Consider the following 20,698-nt stretch of genomic DNA (forward strand, 5'->3'; position numbering starts at 1 on the left):
ACAATCTGCATGTGCTTCCATAAGACTTTAAATGAGATGTTTGTCGTTTTTGCACTAGGCATATAACAGTGGAATGTCACTGGTATAGTAAGGTGAAGTTCAAAGGAAACACCTAGAACGGAGGGTTTAAAACTAGAGCAATGGCTCCCCCGTGTGGTCACAGATAAAAACAGCTCTGGATTGGCAGGCTGCTACCCATTTTTAGATCCGTGATTATAACCATTTGCAACTGAGATACAATTGTGCAATGTATCGGCGATTGACCTATCCGTTCAATCTCAAATATCTGCAGGCAGCCTTGCAATCCCGTTGTGATTTCTCACACACGTGATTTGTCAAGGATCGAAAATATGACGTCACTATTTATCCCCGCCCCGCTACGCTTCTGTCCAATGTTTACACTAGGCCAGTCGTGCGACAAATGACGATGGGCAGTACAGCAATAGCTGTGGAAATCGTGAACGTAGCCATTGGTGTTCTGCAAACATGGCTACCGATGCTTCTGAGTTGGTGACTCCCGTATTGAGCGAGGAAAACAGCGAAATGCTTACAGAAAAGACTGAAAAGGAAAAGCAGCAAGATCCAGAAGCAGTGAAAGATGAGGCGGGTGATAGCTGTGTAGATGCACCGCTGAAAATTGCGGAAGCGGTTGCGGAGTGCGTGCAAGACGGAGAAGTAGGGGATGCGAAACCTGCTGCAGAGGAGGAGGCCGTGGCTGTCGGAGCGGTAGCGGCTGCGGAAGCGGTAGTGGTGGTGACAGTGGCAACAACAGTCGCAGCAGCAACAAGGGACGCGAATGATAACGTGGTGGTGGGATGCCAACTTACCAAATCAGAGGAAGATAGACCGGTCCCGGAGGACGATGTTGATACTAGTGATAATATTATTGACGATACGGTAAAGGAATTAGAAATAAAACCAGAAGAAGAGCCGAGAGAAGAGCGCCAGCTGCCTGTTATAGTGAGTTGCGTGAAAGGAAAAGCCACCAGTGAGGATGCCCCGGAGTCTGCGGAAGAGAAAACAAACACAGGAGGCGGGGAACTTGCGGTTGGGGACAAGAGGAGAGCCAGTGTAGAAATGTCATCCTCGGACGGAGAGCCACTCAGCCGGATGGATTCAGAGGACAGGTTGGTTCTTCTAAGATGTCTAGACAAACATCGGCATATGTTTTGATTTCACACTCAACTAGAGCCCTAATCATATTGAGTGAATGGGCGGCTACGAATACTATAAGAAAAGTTTTTCTGCGAATACGCTGGCGCATTCATGATCCAGTACATTGTATCCAGTGCCCTCTCTCCCATGTCACATCTTGTGCTAAAGAAATGTACTTATAAATGATTTGTGAAGCTAAACAGGTTATGTAGGCTTCATTCAGGTGCGGATTTTGAGGCCCAAGTTTTATAAGACATGTAATTGAACTATCAAAATGTCAGTCTGAGTCCAGAGCTGTTTGACGCTGACTTGAAATTCCCATCACTAGTAAAGTTCTTTACATCACCACATAGAAGACAAGGAGGCAGGAAAATAGATAAGAGGAGAAAGAATATTACTCTATTAAATGCATTGGATTTATTTGATAGGATTATTAATACACATGTATTGGCTGGGCCCCTCTTAGGAACCTCTTAAGTTCTGCTTGGTGTGTGTGCCATCGTGTGATTAAGGCTGCTGAGGTTTTCTGCCTGAGTGGTGATCTTCATCAGGTCTGTGTCCTGTAGGGTTGGGTGTTATCCAGATTTCCATACCTTCATACTGTGCCTGTGTCATCCCGGGATACACGGTATTCACAGTAGTTCACACAAGGGGGGGGGGGATTCTTTTTTTTAAAGCCCCAAAAACTTCACTTACCAGAATATGGTGGAGAGCGCATCTCCATCTAGCTAGCAGTCCTTCAATCTTTCTACTTTGACTGAATCGAGTTATCCATCTGTCTATACACACACGCGTAAATAAGAGCCGAAAGGTGTAAACAACTTCAGGAGATGAAATAACGCTTTGAACACGCCTACGGCGTCATTGCGCAAAATAGTATGCAGCATCATCTGGATAAGTATGCAACAAAAGTTCAACATTCACCTTCTGCTACCATTTCTGTCAAGCCGTCTACACATACAGTTTGACGCATTCGTTCGATAAATCCAACATATGCACCACACCGAATGCACTGCAACACAATGTTGCAAGGCAAAAGCAGCGTTTCATTGGAAATTAATGTCATTCTGGTGTTCCAAAATGCAAAATGGTGTGATCAAAGCGTATGGACTTGGACCCCAGCCCTCTAGTACCTAGACAACACCCAGAGCAACCAAGACAGCAATTCTTCCCAGGGGCTTCGTCAGGATGCGATCCCAATCGCTGCCAGTCTGTGGCTTGACACAACCACTGATCTCCTTCAAATCATTAGCCCTGCACATCAGAGCTTTAGGCTGCACCCCATACTGCTTCTCCACCAGGTTAAAGTAGTCCTGCTTCAGGCTGGACAATAGAACAAGTCAAAATTCACCCAAGGCTGAAAAATGGCTGAGCTGGAACACTAGCGCGATGCCATAGCAAATTAATTGAAACAAACCTTTGCAGAGCCTCTTCTGACTGGAGTGATGCTTAGATGCTTAAATTCCATTTTCCCTAAATTGCACAAAAAAATCTGTCTTTCAAAGATAATTCGGGAAAAATCCAAATAATTTCACAGATCTTTACATTTACATTTAAGTCATTTAGCAGACGCTCTTATCCAGAGCGACTTACAATTGGAAAGTTCATACATATTCATCCTGGTCCCCCCGTGGGGAATGAACCCACAACCCTGGCGTTGCAAGCGCCATGCTCTACCAACTGAGCCACACGGGACTTTATTGTGGAGGTCGACCGATTTATGATTTTTCAACGCCGATACCAATACCGATTATTGGAGGACCAAAAAAAAGCCGAAACCGATTAATTGGCTGATTTAAAAAAATATATATATACAGTGGGGAGAACAAGTATTTGATACACTGCCGATTTTGAAGGTTTTCCTACTTCCAAAGCATGTAGACGTCTGTAATTTTTATCATAGGTACACTTCAACTGTGAGAGACGGAATCTAAAACAAAAATCCAGAAAATCACATTGTATGATTTTTAAGTAATTAAATTGCATTTTATTGCGTGACATAAGTATTTGATCACCTACCAACCAGTAAGAATTCCGGCTCTCACAGACCTGTTAGTTTTTCTTTAAGAAGCCCTCCTTTCTCCACTCATTACCTGAATTAACTGCACCTGTTTGAACTTGTTACCTGTATAAAAGACACCTGTACACACACTCAATCAAACAGACTCCAATCTCTCCACAATGGCCAAGACCAGAGAGCTGTGTAAGGACATCAGGGATAAAATTGTAGACCTGCACAAGGCTGGGATGGGCTACAGGACAATAGGCAAGCAGCTTGGTGAGAAGGCAACAACTGTTGGCGCAATTATTAGAAAATGGAAGATGTTCAAGATGACGGTCAATCACCCTCGGTCTGGGGCTCCATGCAAGATCTCACCTCGTGGGGCATCAATGATCATAAGGAAGGTGAGGGATCAGCCCAGAACTACACGGCAGGACCTGGTCAATGACCTGAAGAGAGCTGGGACCACAGTCTCAAAGAAAACCATTAGTAACACACTACGCTGTCATGGATTGAAATCCTGCAGCGCACGCAAGGTCCCCCTGCTCAAGCCAGCGCATGTCCAGGCCCGTCTGAAGTTTGCCAATGACCATCTGGATGATCCAGAGGAGGAATGGGAGAAGGTCATGTGGTCTGATGAGACAAAAATAGAGCTTTTTGGTCTAAACTCCACTCGCCGTGTTTGGAGGAAGAAGAAGGTTGAGTACAACCCCAAGAACACCCTCCCAACCGTGAAGCATGGAGGTGGAAACATAATTCTTTGGGGATGCTTTTCTGCAAAGGGGACAGGACGACTGCACCGTATTGAGGGGAGGATGGATGGGGCCATGTATCGCGAGATCTTGGCCAAAAACCTCCTTCCCTCAGTAAGAGCATTGAAGATGGGTCGTGGCTGGATCTTCCAGCATGACAACGACCCGAAACACACAGCCAGGGCAACTAAGGAGTGGCTCCGTAAGAAGCATCTCAAGGTCCTGGAGTGGCCTAGCCAGTCTCCAGACCTGAACCCAATAGAAAATCTTTGGAGGGAGCTGAACGTCCGTATTGCCCACCGACAGCCCCGAAACCTGAAGGATCTGGAGAAGGTATGTATGGAGGAGTGGGCCAAAATCCCTGCTGCAGTGTGTGCAAACCTGGTCAATAACTACAGGAAACGTATGATCTTTGTAATTGCAAACAAAGGTTTCTGTACCAAATATTAAGTTCTGCTTTTCTGATGTATCAAATACTTATGTCATGCAATAAAATGCAAATTAATTACTTAAAAATCATACAATGTGATTTTCTGGATTTTTGTTTTAGATTCCGTCTCTCACAGTTGAAGTGTACCTATGATAAAAATTACAGACCTCTACATGCTTTGTAAGTAGGAAAACCTTCAAAATCGGCAGTGTATCAAATACTTGTTCTCCCCACTGTATATGTATTTGTAATAATGACAATTACAACAATACTGAATGAACACTTATTTTAACTTAATATAATACATCAATAAAATCAATTTAGCCTCAAATAAATAATGAAACATGTTCAATTTGGTTTAAATAATGCAAAAACAAAGTGTTGGAGAAGAAAGTAAAAGTGCAATATGTGCCATGTAAGAAAGCTAACGTTTAAGTTCCTTGCTCAGAACATGAGAACATATGAAAGCTGGTGGTTCCTTTTGACATGAGTCTTCAATATTCCCAGGTAAGAAGTTTTAGGTTGTAGTTATTATAGGAATTATAGAACTATTTCTCTCTATACGATTTGTATTTCATATACCTTTGACTATTGGATGTTCTTATAGGCACTTTAGTATTGCCAGTGTAACAGTATAGCTTCCGTCCCTCTCCTCGCCCCTACCTGGGCTCGAACTAGGAACACATCGACAACAGCGTTACCCATGCAGAGCAAGGGGAACAACTACTCCAAGTCTCAGAGCGAGTGACGTTTGAAACGCTATTAGCGTGCACCCCGCTAACTAGCTAGCCATTTCACATCGGTTACACCAGCCTAATCTCGGGAGTTGATAGGCTTGAAGTCATAAACAACGCAATAGCTGCTGGCTAACGCACAAAAGTGCTGTTTGAATGAATGCTTACGAGCCTGCTGCTGCCTACCATCGCTCAGTCAGACTGCTCTATCAAATCATGGACCTAAACTATCATTTCGAAAACAAAACGTTTATTCTTTCAGTGAAATACGGAACCGTTCCGTATTTTATCTAACGGATGGCATCCTAAGTCTAAATATTGCTGTTACATTGTACAACCTTCAATGTTATGTCATAATTATGTACAATTCTGGCAAATTAATTACGGCCTTTGTTAGGAATAAATGGACTTCACACCGTTCGCAATGAGCCAGGCGGCCCAAACTGCTGCATATACCCTGACTGCTTGCACGGAACGCAAGAGAAGTGACACAATTTCCCTAATTATAAGAAATTCATGTTAGCAGGCAATATTAACTAAATATGCAGGTTTAAAAAATATATACTTGTGTATTGATTTTAAAGAAAGGCATTGATGTGTATGGTTAGGTACATTGGTGCAGCGACAGTGCTTTTTTCGCAAATGCGCTTGTTAAATCACCACCGTTTTGTCGAAGTAGGCGAATCGATTATATGCAACGCAGGACACGCTAGATAAACTAGTAATATCATCAACCATGTGTAGTTAACTTGTGATTATGTCAAGATTGATTGTTTTTTATAAGATAAGTTTAATGCTAGCTAGCAACTTACCTTGGCTTCTTGCTGCCCTCACGTAACATGTAAAGGATTCCCCGAGCTGACAAGGTAAAAATCTGTTGTTCTACCCCTGAACAAGGCAGTATACATATACACACACACACACACACAAGATATACATATATTTTTTTTGAGCTGTAAGGTAATGAGTAACCATTTTTGAAAATCATGGGACATATACAGTGGGGCAAAAAAGTATTTAGTCAGCCACCAATTGTGCAAGTTCTCCCACTTAAAAAGATGAGAGAGGCCTGTAATTTACATCATAGGTACATTTCAACTATGACAGACAAAATTAGTTTAAAAAATCCCAGAAAATCACATTGTAGGATTTTTAATGAATTTATTTGCAAATTATGGTGGAAAATAAGTATTTGGTCACCTACAAACAAGCAAGATTTCTGGCTCTCACAGACCTGTAACTTCTTCTTTAAGAGGCTCCTCTGTCCTCCACTCGTTACCTGTATTAATGGCACCTGTTTGAACTTGTTATCAGTATAAAAGACACCTGTCCACAACCTCAAACAGTCACACTCCAAACTCCACTATGGCCAAGACCAAAGAGCTGTCAAAGGACACCAGAAACAAAATTGTAGACCTGCACCAGGCTGGGAAGACTGAATCTGCAATAGGTAAGCAGCTTGGTTTGAAGAAATCAACTTTGGGAGCAATTATTAGGAAATGGAAGACATACAAGACCACTGATAATCTCCCTCGATCTGGGGCTCCACGAAAAGATCTCACCCAGAGGAGATCTGCATGGAGGAATGGGCCAAAATACCAGCAACAGTGTGGGAAAACCTTGTGAAAACGTTGGACCTCTGTCATTGCCAACAAAGGGTATATAACAAAGTATTGAGAAACTTTTGTTATTGACCAAATACTTATTTTCCACCATAATTTGCAAATAAATTCATTAAAATTCCTACAATGTGATTTTCTGGATTTTTTTAACTCATTTTTTTCTGTCATAGTTGAAGTGTACCTATGATGAAAATTACAGGCCTCTCTCATCTTTTTAAGTGGGAGAACTTGCACAATTGGTGGCTGACTAAATACTTTTTTGCCCCACTGTATGCTCATACTTGATCACAACTCATACTTTACTTTTTACTCTATTTCATTTTTATGATTGTAATGCTCGCACTGTAGAGCCCTAAAAATTGACCACCAGCCCAGTTTGTGAAATGGACGTTCTTAACAGCCAATACCTAAATTTACCCGCATTTGGTGGGTGGCGGGTTTTCATGTTATGCCCTGACCATAATGCATGTCTAAGACCCCCAGAAATGGCATGTGTATCAGATCAGCCACTGCAGCAGGTGCATGTACAGCTTTGAGTACACACAGACACAGGCAATCTGTTCCATTAGAAACAATGCTCCACCCTACTGTCAATCTTTACACACCTGTTCTTTACTGTCCTGTATAGAATACAGATGTCTACTTCTTTTGCACTCTTAATTCTTAGTAGTGGATCACAGTCTAAAGACAGAGTTAATATAGAGATGGAGGCTACTGGAACTGCTGGACTATTTTGCTCTGGACAGTTTGCTACAGTGATTAATTGTAACATCTCTTTAACCTCTCAATCACTATTTTTCTCATTCTCTTGCTCTCTCTCAGTGTCAGCAGTACCCTAATGGACATGGAGAGCACAGTATCCAGCGGGCGTTCCACCCCAGCCATGATGAATGGACAGGGCAGTGCCGCCCAGTGCCACTCCACTACCAAGGGCCAGGCGGTTGGCTATACCTGTTGTTGGGACCAGTGTGGCCTCTGCTTCACCTGCAGCCCTGACCTGGCTGAACACATCAGGGGCGTGCATGTCGATGGACAAAGAGGAGGGGTGGGTAGAACCAGGGTAATACAGGCTGTTCTGTAGGCTACAAGTATTTAAGCTTTGTATGTCTCTGTGGGATCACTCTCCCTCTCTCTTCCTCTTTGGACCCACTTGTTAGCCAGCAAACGGCTGTCTGGAGAAGCGACTTCTTCTAAGAAAAATGTTGCTTGTCTGATCTTTATCTCTCCACCATATCCAACTCTTTCTCCCTCTCTTTTCTCTCTCTCTCTCTTCTCTCTCAACTCTCTTCCTCATGCCATCTCGCTCTCTCTTTCTCTCTTTCTCACACTCTTCCTCCAGGTGTTTGTGTGTCTGTGGAAGGGCTGTAAGGTGTACAACACCCCTTCCACCAGTCAGAGCTGGCTCCAGAGACACATGCTGACACACAGCGGAGACAAACCCTTCAAGGTAATGTAATAATATATTCCACTAGGCAGACACTTTTATCCAAAGTACAGTGAATGCATATAGTGTTTTGTATATGCATGCGATCCCTGCAGCAATTGTAGCATTGTTACCAGATGGTGGGCAGGTGGTTTACTGAATGGTGACCTGCTTGTCACTGACCCTTGCTCTCTTTCTCTCTTCCTCTCTCTCCCACTGTAGTGTGTGGTCGGGGGCTGCAATGCCAGTTTCGCGTCCCAGGGGGGGCTAGCGCGCCATGTTCCAACCCACTTCAGCCAGCAGAGCTCCTCTAAGCTGTCCAGTCAGGGCAGACTGAAGGAGGAGTCACCGTCTAAGGCTGGGCTTAATAAGAGAAAGAAACGAATCCTGATGAACAAACGCAGGCGCTCCCTACGTATGTACCCATTACAGTGTGTGTTTGTGTTCTGGAAAATGTTTTACTACAATATGCCTTCATGTACATTTTCTAAAAACTAGTTATAGCCTACTTTATATTTGATCTATTTTATTGAAGTAGAATACATGGTAAACTTTATTAAGGAATAGCAGTGGACTTATTTATTTATTAGTGTGTGTGAGTAGTTGCTGTGTGTGCAAGTGGTTGCTGTGTGTGTGTCACTCTAAAAGAGATGTTTTAGCCTCCTTTTAGTCCTCTGGGAAGAGAGGTTAGAATTGGACTGCACATACACACATAAAGTGCCTTCAGAAGGCATTCATACACCTTAATTTATTCCACATGCTGTTACAGCCTGAATTCAAAATGGATTAAATCAAATTGTATTTGTCACATGCGCCGAATACAACAGGTCTAGAACTTACTGTGATATGTTTACTGACATGCCCTTAACCAACAATGCCGTTTTAAGAAGAAATATAAAACAGTAACAATAAAATAACAATAACGAGGCTATATACATGGAGTACCGGTACAGAGTAAATGTGTGGGGGTACAGGTTAGTAATGAGGCTATATTACATGGAGTACCGGTACCGAGTAAATGTGTGGGGGTACAGGTTAGTAATGAGGCTATATACATGGAGTACCGGTATCGAGTCAATGTGCGGGGGTACAGGTTAGTAATGAGGCTATATACATGGAGTACCGGTACCGAGTCAATGTGTGGGGGTACAGGTTAGTAATGAGGCTATATACATGGAGTACCGGTACCGAGTCAATGTGTGGGGGTACAGGTTAGTAATGAGGCTATATACATGGAGTACCGGTACCGAGTCAATGTGTGGGGGTACGAGGTAGTAATGAGGCTATATACATGGAGTACCGGTACCGAGTCAATGTGTGGGGGTACGAGGTAGTAATGAGGCTATATACATGGAGTACCGGTACCGAGTCAATGTGTGGGGGTACAGGTTAGTAATGAGGCTATATACATGGAGTACCGGTACCGAGTCAATGTGTGGGGGTACAGGTTAGTAATGAGGCTATATACATGGAGTACCGGTACCGAGTCAATGTGTGGGGGTACAGGTTAGTAATGAGGCTATATACATGGAGTACCGGTATCGAGTCAATGTGCGGGGGTACAGGTTAGTAAAATAAAAAAATAGTTTACCTTTGTTGTACCAGAATTATAAAATATTCTATTTGTTTAAACAAAATGCATAATAGGCCTATATAAAGCACTTATGATAGCTTGGTTCTCGTAACTAAACAACTTTTTTTTGTACCCGTTCCTCCTCCTATACATGGGGTATCGGTACCGAGTCAATGTGTGGGGGTACAGGTTAGCCAAAGAAATGTATGTTTTTCTCACCCATCTATAATGACCAAATGAATTTTTTGCAAAAGTATTGCAAATTAAATACAGAAGTTAGCATTCACACCCCTTTGCTCCGACCCTCCAAATTGAGCTCAGGTGCATCCAACTTTTTAATTTTTTTATTTCACCTTTATTTAACCAGGTAGGCTAGTTGAGAACAACTTCTCATTTACAACTGCCACCTGGCCAAGATAAAGCATAGCAGTGTGAACAGACAACAACACAGAGTTACACATGGAGTAAACAATAAACAAGTCAATAACACAGTAGGTCTAGGTCAATAACTTCCTTTGATCATCCTTGAAATGTCACTACAACTTGATTGGAGTCCACCTGTGGCCAATTCAATTGATTTAGAAAGAAGATCAGGGTGTGACAGTCCCACAGTTGACAGTGCATGTCGGAGCAGAAACTATACCATAAAGTCCAAGGAACTGTCCTTAGATCTCTGAGATATAATTGTGATGAGTCATATATATGGGGAAGGGTAGAAAACAATTTCTAGAGTGTTGAAAGTTTCCACGAGCACAGTGGTCTCCATCATTGGGAAATGGAAAAAATATGGAACTACCCAGACTCTATGTAGAGCTTGCCGTCTGACAGAACTCAGCAACCGGGCAAGAAGGACCTTGGTGACCAAGAACCGAATGTCCCAATGACCACTCTGACAGAACTACAGAGTTCCTTGACTAAGATGGGAGAACCTGCCAGAAGGAAAACAGTCTCTACAGCACTTCACCAATCTGGGCTTTATGGGAGAGTGGCCAGAGAGAAGCCACACCTAAGAAAAATGCATGTTTGCAATAGGCACATGAAAGACTCAGATCATATGGATAAATATTCTGTCGTCTGATGAGACAAAAATGTAAGTATTTGACCTGAGTGCAAAGTGCTACGTCTAGAGAGAACCAGGCACAGCTCATCACCCGTTTAACACCATCTCTACCGTGAAGCATGGGGGTGGCGGCATCATGCTGTGGAGATGTTTTTCAGTGGCAGGGACTGGGAGACTGGTAAGGATAGAGGGAACAATGAATGGATCCAAATACAGGTAAATCCTGGATGGAACCTGCTTCACAGTGCAAACAACCTTAGACTGGGGTGAAGATTTCCGTTCCAACAGGACAATGACCCTAAGCATACAGCCAAAGCAATGCTGGAATGGCTTCAGAAAAAGAATGTGAAAGTCCTTGATTGCCCAGCCAATACCCAGACTTGAGTTCCATTGGGAATCTGTGAAAGACTTGAAGATTGCTGTTCTCCATCACTCCCCTTTAAACTTATCAGAGTTTGAGAAAATCTGCAAGGAAAAATGAAAGAAAATCTGATACAGACATACCAAAGATGACTCAAAGCTGTAATCGCCGCCAATGGTGCTTCTACAAAAATATTGATTTTGAGGTGTGAATAATTATGTAAATTAAATATTTCTGTATAAATTAGCAAATCTTTCTAAAAACATTATTTGTCATGTTATCATTATGGGGTATTGTGTGTAGATGGGTGATAATTATCATTATTTTTAATCCATTTTGAATTCAGGCTGAAACACAACAAAATTAAATGTGGAGTAAGTCAAGAGGTATGAATACTTTCTGAAGGCACTGGACAGACAGACAGACAGACAGGCAGGCAGGCAGGCAGGTTTCCTAGGTACTGAGGGGTTGGAATGGTTTGTTACTTCAGGTAACTCCTTCAGCTTGAATGTGCCATTCTCGGGCAAACAGGCTTTTTGAGCTCGTCTAGACTTCTAACAAAGATTGATAAAGGGCCATACAAAGTCAAGATGTGTCAAAATATTACTTCTCACTCGGAACAGCACTTGGGAGGAAGTTTGGATGGTGTCTGGCTCTTTGTCAGGAGAGAGAGAAATGTGAGAGTAGGACAGACAACACTTTTCTAAATATCTTTTGACATGAAAATGCCCTTGATTAATTTTCAGCCAGCCAACACATTCTCTCTCAACTATATCCCTGCTCTCTAGAATAATATGTTCAGCTCATAGTAGTAATACAGTAATAAAGCAGCAAGGAACCACTCAACAAGTTGTCCTATTTCACACTGTTTCATAGTAATCATCTTTGTGAGGAGAGGGTAGTGTTGGTGCTGGCCTGGTCTCACTGCTGTCTCACTTGTCTACATGGTGTCTCCTCACCTCTCATCCCAGACTCTCTCTGCTCTCATCCCAGTGTCTCCTCTCCCACCAGCGAGGCCCCATGACTTCTTCGATGCCCAGACCATGGACGCCATCAGACACCGGGCTATCTGCCTTAACCTGGCCACACACATGGAGAGCACAGGCAATGGACACAGTGTGGTGTTCCACAGCACGGTTAGTCCGTAAAGGGCATACAGACGCACACACACACACACACACACACACACACACACACACACACACACACACACACACACACACACACACACACACACACACACACACACACACACACACACACACACACACACAGAGAGCACCGGCAACGGACACAGTGTGGTCTTTAACAGCACGTTTAGTCTATTAACCCTTGGGATCCTGCTACACCAGTCCTGGCCACAAGGCCTGGCCACAAGGCCTGGTACATAACCCCAAATGAACCTCCTAGTCCTTACCCCCTTGGCACTGGTGTAGATCTGAGAGGATTGGATAGGAATCTGCAAAATGGCAACAGTTCCACTTGGACTATCAAGGGCAAGATGGAGCTACCACCATATTACTTAGACATATCCAATCCTCGGAAATCTACACAAGTGTCTGGGCATTAGGGTTTAATGGTTGATTTGGGATTCAGAGTTAGTAGAGATTTTCTCATCCTGAAAGCGTTCTCACATCCGTCTGTGCTGTTTATGGATCAGTCTTTCTCACTTTAGCCCTAGGGGACGTCAGAGACCAACATTTTACAAAAGTGTCTCTGTTCTCACTGAAGATGTTCTCCATGCACTTGCAGTGAACCTTGTGAACGCCCCTAGGATTGATTCAATACTTTTTGAATTCCTAGCTGGGTACACAGGAGAGACAATGGGTCTGTTTTGTTATTTGATGCTTGTTGCTAAGTAATATATTATGAATGAGTTATAACTGCATTAGCACTTTACTGCCTCCGGGGGACAAGGGTTACATTCCAAATGGCACCCTATCCCCGACATAGTGCACTACTTTTGACCAGGGCCCATATGGCTATGTTAAAAAATAGTGTACTATATAGGGTAAAGGGTGCCATTTGAGATGCAGTTGAGTGGACCGACCTCACCTAGGCACTTCTTTGATTTCCTTATTTAAAAAAAATTACCAGATAAGGCTGTTTCTGTTTTGCTGACTAAGGCTTTCTCCTCTTGTGTGGCGATTGGTTGACTTTTTCAGCCATGTATTAATAGATGCATATTGAATAGTGATTGTCAGTGTGAATACTGAATGGTGGGCTGAGTTTTGTGAATGACTGTCTGTAATATCGTAGGGCATCACTAGAGGGCAGTTTGTCCCCTTCATTAAAATTGTTGTAGATTGGTTGGTCTCTTCCTTTAAGAGCAGAGGAAAGCAAAGGGTATCACAATCAACTGTGCTATTTTATCGCTCACCAGGAGCTGAGTGATTCCTAGTTTGCAGAGGAATGGCACTTGTCACTGGGCAGTATCACAGGGCACCCATGTATCAGGGAGTTTGCCTGCACACACTCTCACACTCAAATCAAGCCAAATCAAATTGTATTTGTCACATACACATGTTTAGCAGATGTTATTGCGGGTGTAGCGAAATTCTTGTAATGCTCTCATTACAGTACTCAAATGTGCAGGTGTAGACTTTACTGTGAAATGCTTACTAAAAAAGTAAGACATTTGACAAATAGAAAATAGTAGGAGTACTGGCACCCAGGGGTCACATTTATGCAGAATTCTGCGTTTTTCCAAATAAATATCATTACACTTCTGTTGTCATCTGATGAAAATTAAGCTATTTTCTGCCGAATGTGTTGCACTAATGTATATTCTGTGAAGGAAAATGGCTATTATAATAATGTTCATGGTGTCCTGGTCAGGGTAAACAAAACATTTCTTTATTAAAACTATCAGAAAGAATGTTGGTACTTATTTATTTTGATCCATAGCCATGAATGAGTGAGTCACTTAGCTTTATGTGTCATCAACTTGATAATATATAACGATATTTTGGAGGTTATTTTGCCTTCAAAAAAACGATAGAGAGCGATTGTAATCTGAATAAAGGCCCAAATAATAATATTTGTAAAGGCCAAAACATTTATTTCTGTTTTTAGAGGGAGAGAAATGCTGGGCCAATTGTGCGCCGCCCATAAAGGCCAAAATATAGCCCTGCTAATAGCCATAATGGCGCTGTACAACGTGACCTTGTGTTTGAAAGAACAGTAAGCAACAATTAGTTTATCTTCATTAGACAACTTTGTTCCAATATTATATGCAGACAATTACATTGATGGAAGCAGCATTCTTTCCGCAATATTAAGCTGATCCACCTATGATCAGCTATGATCCAGCTGATCTACCTGATCTAAGAAAAAAAAGGAAAAAAACCTTTGTTCCAATATTTCTGTAATTCAGTGATATTTATTCTCATAGTAATTCGTTATGGATCCATAGCTAAATAAACATCAGCATTTTGAAGGAGTTATTTTTATAATTATTTTATTAACAAACGCATAAAGATGTTGATGAAGAAATACTGTACTGCTGTTTTGAGTTAGAAATGTAACACTTCAGAGTTGTCACGACTTCCACCGAAGGTAGTTCCTCTCCCTGTTCGGGTGGCGCTCGGCGTCGCCGGTCTACTAGCCATCACCAATCCCTTTTTCCTTTTCTGTTTGTTTAGTCTTTGGTTCTTTTCACACCTGGTTTCATTTGCCTTCATTTCTGTGTGTGTATATTTACCCTGTTGCCTGCCTAGGTTTGTGCGGGATTATTATTTTATTGTGATTTGCTCGATGAGGTTATGCCATTTTCTTGTTTTCACGGATTTAATAAGAGTGTGTTATTGTCGGAGCTTTGTTTGTTCCTCCGTGCGTTTGTGCGGGTTCTCTGTTGTCAAGGGCGTTTTACTTTTTTGATTGTGCCATACCTGTGTTGGTGGACTTGCCAATTTAAAGTACGCTTCTCAGACATCTCTGCTCTCCTGCGCCTGACTCCTTCACCTACCTCCTAACGCAACATTATCACAAGAGTACTTAAGCATACAGTAGGCTACTGTAGTAGCCTACAGTAGCCATAAAGAGTCTATTGTCCTGCTAATCGGGCTACAAGTGTTTGAAAACCTGTTTTTAAAAACCCACCAGCTGTCCATCACTACTGTAAATTAAACACAGCATCTTGTTTACATTATTTCTTACATTGTTAACCCAGAAAGGTATTATTACATACAGCTGGGAAGAACTATTGGAAATAAAAGCGATGTCAACATACCATAGTTACGACTTTCCCGAAGCAGACCTCCATCCTGGACATGCGATCTTATCCCAGAGGCCTTCCCAAAACAGCGCAGTCACCACAGGAGAGGCAGACAGAGCGGCCTACTGGTCAGACTCAGAAGGCGAGCACACCATCCACCGCTTCCGAGCATTTTACTCGCCAATGTCCAATCTCTAGATAACAAGGTTGGACGAAATTAGGGGACGAGTTGCCTTCCAGAGGGACACCAGAGATTGTAACATTCTCTGTTTCATGGAAACATGGCTCACTCGGGATATGTTGTCAGAGTCGGTACAGCTACCCGGTTTCTTCACGCATCGCGCCGACAGAAACAAACATCTCTCTGGTAAGAAGAAGGGTGGGCGTGTATGCCTTATGATAAACGACTCATGATATAATCACAACAACATACAGGAACTCAAGTCCTTTTGTTCACCCGACCTAGAATTTCTTAAAATCAAATGCCGGCCTCAATTTTCTTCCAAAAGAATTCTCTTCGATTATAGTCACAGCCGTGTATATCCCCCCAAGCAGATCCCTCGTCGACCATACATCCTGAGGCTGCATTTATTGTAGCTGGGGTTTTTAACAAAGCTAACCTAAGAACAATACTTCCTAAATTCTATCAGCATATCGAATGCGTGACTGGAGCTGATAGCTTTCTGGATCATTGCTACTCTAACTTCTGCCACGCACACAAAGCCCTCCCCCGCCCTGCCTTCGGCAAATCTGACCATGACTCCATTTTGTTGCTCCCAGCCTATAGACAGAATCTAAAACAGGAAACGCCTGCGTTCAGGTCAATACAACGCTGGTCTGACCAATCGGATTCCACGCTCCAAGATTGCTTCGAACATGTGGACTGGGATATGTTCCAGATAGCCTCAGACAATAACATTGATGTATACGCTGACTCAGTGAGCGAGTTTATTAGCAAGTGCATCGGAGATGTCGTGACCATTTCTCTGTGACCATTTAAAATATTTTACAAAAAGAAAACCAGCCCCGTCAACACCGACGTCTTGCTCCCAGACAAATCCTGGACTTTCTGACGGGCCGCCACCAGGTGGTGAAGGTAGGAAACAACATGTCCACCCTGCTGATCCTCAACACTGGGGCCCCACAAGGGTGCGTTCTCAGCCCTCTGCTGTACTCCCTGTTCACCCATGACTGCATGGCCATGCACACTTCCAACTCAATCATCAAGTTTGCAGACGACACTACAGTGGTAGGATTGGTTACCAACAACGACGAGACAGCCATCAGGGAGGAGGTGAGGGCCCTCGGAGTGAGGTGTCAGGAAAATAACCTCTCTCTCAACGTCAACAAAACAAAGGAGATGATCGTGGACTTCAGGAAACAGGGAGCACTCCCCTATCCACATCAACGGGACAGTAGTGGAGAAGGTGGAACGTTTTAAGTTCCTCGGCATAAACATCACGGATAAACTGAAATGGTCCAGCCACACAGATACAGATGCACAATCGAGAGCATCCTGTCGGGCTGTATCACGGCCAGGTACGGCAATTGCACCGCCCTCAATCACAAGGCTCTCCAGACTACCTGCCCTCCAGGACACCTATAGCACCCGATGTCACAGGAAGATCATCAAGGACAACAACCACCCGAGCCACTGCCTGTTCACCCGCTATCATCCAGAAGGCGAGGTCAGTACAGGTGCATCAAAGTTGGGACCAAGAGGCTGAAAAACAACTTCTATCTCAAGGCCATCAGACTGTTAAACAGCCATCACAAACATAGAGAGGCTGCTGCCAACATACAGACTCAATTCTCTGGCCACTTAAATAAACTGACTTAATAAAGGTATCAATAGTCACTTTAAATAATGACACTTAAAAAATATTGACATATCCTACATTACTCATCTCATATGTATATACTGTATTTAACACCATCTACTGCATCTTGCCTATGCCCCACGCCATCGCTCATTCATATATTCAAATGTACATATTCTAATTCATCCCTTTTACATTTGTGTCTATGTGTGTGTATAAGGTAGTTGTTGTGAATTTGTTAGATTACTTGTTAGATTTTACTGCATAGTCGGAACTAGAAGCACAAGCATTTCCCTACACTCGCATTATCATCTGTTAACCATGTGTATGTGACCAATAAAAATTTATTTTACACTCTTTTTTTCCATTCTTCATTGTAACCACAACATCACAAATTATTTGTATCTACCTTTCCAATTACTTTTAGAGTTTGGGATTAATTTGATATTATGGGGTTTCTATTCCAAGGAAAACTAAAAATATGGCGCTGTTCAGCATGACGGTCGGGAGTACAGTACTGGGCTATTTAGCTAAAGAGTCCAGTGTCCTGCGGGAGACCAGGGTTCAATTCCCAGATGGGGAGGAAGCAGTAGGCTGTCCTTGTAAAAAATAATTTGTTCTTAACTGACTTGCCGAGTTAAATAAAGGTTACACTAAGAGCGTAACATTTCTACACCCTAATATTCTAGTCTAACTAATACCCAAACGGAGATTCAGTGAAAATAAACATCTCATTGATATATCAAGACCAGTTCCCATGCTTGTCTCAGAGCAGCGCGAAACGGGGCTAAAATAGTTGTAGGCTTTTGCTTCAAATTCTATTGATTCTAACTTCAATATGCTCTTTAAATAAATAAGACCTGCACCACTTTTATCAGCACATTACTCAACACTAGTGAGACTCATGTCGGCTACTGTAGGCCTACAGTATATAGAAAAATATGATGTGACTCTCTTCCAATAATTACATATAGAGGGTTGGAGGATATTTCTGTAGTTCAGTGATATTTATTCCAATAGTAATTTGTTGGGGATCCATAACTAAATAAACATTGGCATTTTGAAAGAGTATTTTATAATTATTTTATAAATGAAAGCATAAAGATGCCATAGTTACATTATTTTTGTTTGAATGTGCAGACTGGCACTAAGAACAGAACAACGGGAACATTTCTCTAGTCAGTGCCATTTATTAATGCAATGCCCCTTAAAGTGTTGCCAGTGGGGTGGGGTCCACCTCCTCCTCCTCCCTTCCCCATGGGCTCCGTCGGTCTTCTTTGCACGGCTCTGCGGCCCATCCCGAGCCCCCTGCCCTCATGCCTTGAACCTTGCGCGCTTTCAGTGGATACAGCTGGAGAACTGCAAGGCAGTCCCATTGTACGCCTCTCTGGAGCTATGACCAATATTTATTGTCCTGCTAATAACAGGGTTAATAATATATCTGTGAGAATATCCAATGAGATTTTATATAATTCTAAATTGATAATAATGACAGTAATCGCTTTGTTTAAAAATAATATTTTGGAGATGATTTTGTTTTCAAATAACTTAAAATGAGCAAGTAAAAGGCCATTCTTGAACATGGGGTGAGACATTGTTACTAATTTGTAAATAAAGCCAGTTTGTTATTTCAAAAGATTTATTTCTGTTTTTAGAGGGAGAAAAACCAAAAACCTACAGTCATCTCATGGGTCTCCCAGTCGAGGCCGGCACGGGTATTGAACCAGCATAGACCGTTGCACCACTCAGGCACTGTACAGTGTGACCGGTCAGGAGTGGCCTACAGTAAGAGCAAAATAATCCTAACAAAATAATAAAAACCTTAGCGTAACAACAGTGTTGGTAAGTAATACTGAAGTCGTGCACAATTATCCGTTTCTATTTAGGTTTATGTCACCCATTCATTGTAATAGACACAGTAGGACCCAAAAGCATAATCAGTGCTCTAACTCCCCCTTACGCTGGTCTGGATCAATGAAGTGGTGATGCAGGGTACCGTACTGAACCACAAGTTACCTCTAAATCGCGTGGCGTAAACTCGCAACGTTTGAAGGAGGAACCACTGTATGTGTGATATTTGTGCATCTAACTTTCTCACTCATAATTATTCAAGATTTATTCAGGATTTTACGTAATCATGGATAGCATCATAAGAAACATTCTAAACAAACTGAAACAAACATTATTTACCATTAATTTCTATTGGGCACAAAATCATCTAAAACACAACCAAAACAAACAGCAAATGCATCCAACAAATGTGTAGAGTCACAAGCTTGATGTACCCATTGCGTGCTATGAATGTGGGATCAAATACTTAACTTTTTACTACTTTAATACACATACATGTGAATTTTACATAATACTTTTGGTCCCCTAAAATGGGGGGACTATGTACAAAAAGTGCTGCTATTTGTAAACGGTTTACCCTATATGGATGAAAATAACCTAAAATTAATGCTGATAGTCTGTACTTTAACTGCATAGTCATTGTTTGATTTCAAATCCAAACTTTTGGAGTATAGAACCAAAATAAGAAAAAATGCTTCACTGTCCCAATAATTACGGCGGGCGCTGTAATTCATATCATAGGCCTAATAGCACTGTAGCTCTTTTTACTTCAAATGTATTTATATAGCCCTTCGTACATCAGCTAATATCTCAAAGTGCTGTACAGAAACCCAGCCTAAAACCCCAAACAGCAAGCAATGCAGGTGTAGAAGCACGGTGGCTAGGAAAAACTCCCTAGAAAGGACAGAACCTAGGAAGAAACCTAGAGAGGAACCAGGCTATGAGGGGTGGCCAGTCCTCTTCTGGCTGTGCCGGGTGGAATTTATAACAGAAGATGTTCAAATGTTCATAAATGACCAGCATGGTAAATAATAATCACAGTAGTTGTCGAGGGTGCAGCACCTCAGGTGCTCAGGTGCTACTTGCACACAAAATAGCTGGATCGCCCCAGCCTGCCCTAGGGTCCACTTCCCTGCAGCGCCCCTACCCAACACACCCCACTCAGCTTTAGGATGAGTGAAACATTCAGTATTGGTTTCAGGCGTGTTAGGCCAAGGCCAGAGTGACAACCACATTAGAGTGTCTAGTTTGAGAAACAGACGCCTCACAAGTCCTCAACTGGCCGCTTCATTACGTAGTACCCGCAAAACACCAGTCTCAACGTCAACAGTAAAGAAAAAGCAATATTTCAGACTGGCCAATAAAAATAAATGATTAAGATGGGCAAAATAACACAGACACTGGACAGGGGAACTCTGCCTAGAAAGCCAGCATCCCGGAGTCGCCTCTTCACTGTTGAAGTTGAGACTGGTGTTTTGCGGGTACTATTTAATGAAGCTTCCAGTTGAGGACTTGTGAGGCGCCTCTTTCTCAAACTAGACACTCTAATGTACTTGTCCACTTGCTCAGTTATGCTCCGGGACCTCCCAGTCCTCTTTATTTTCTGGTTAGAAACAGTTTGCGCTGTTCTGTGAAGGGAGTAGTGCACAACGTTGTACAAGATCTTCAGTTTCTTGGCAATTTCTCGCATGGAATAGCC

At 42.5% G+C, this 20,698-nt stretch overlaps 1 protein-coding gene across 4 annotated transcripts in view; it reads left to right on the forward strand.

Moving 5' to 3' along the window:
• Positions 1 to 386: 386 nt before the first annotated feature.
• The window catches only part of LOC139540432 (zinc finger protein aebp2-like), a 55,033-nt gene continuing 34,721 nt past the window's right edge, over positions 387 to 20,698 (forward strand). Inside the window, exons 1-5 of one of the 4 annotated variants that reach the window (XM_071344244.1) lie at positions 387 to 1,127; positions 7,518 to 7,755; positions 8,035 to 8,142; positions 8,341 to 8,533; positions 12,106 to 12,248. In XM_071344244.1, the coding sequence (XP_071200345.1) occupies positions 487 to 1,127; positions 7,518 to 7,755; positions 8,035 to 8,142; positions 8,341 to 8,533; positions 12,106 to 12,248 (1,323 nt within the window). In that variant the 5' untranslated portion in view covers positions 387 to 486. The remainder of the gene's footprint in view (positions 1,128 to 7,517; positions 7,756 to 8,034; positions 8,143 to 8,340; positions 8,534 to 12,105; positions 12,249 to 20,698) is intronic. The other 3 variants (XM_071344246.1, XM_071344245.1, XM_071344247.1) reach the window with 3 other exon arrangements.

Source organism: Salvelinus alpinus, chromosome 15 (genome assembly GCF_045679555.1).
Source record: "Salvelinus alpinus chromosome 15, SLU_Salpinus.1, whole genome shotgun sequence".
Classification (NCBI taxonomy): domain Eukaryota; kingdom Metazoa; phylum Chordata; class Actinopteri; order Salmoniformes; family Salmonidae; genus Salvelinus; species Salvelinus alpinus.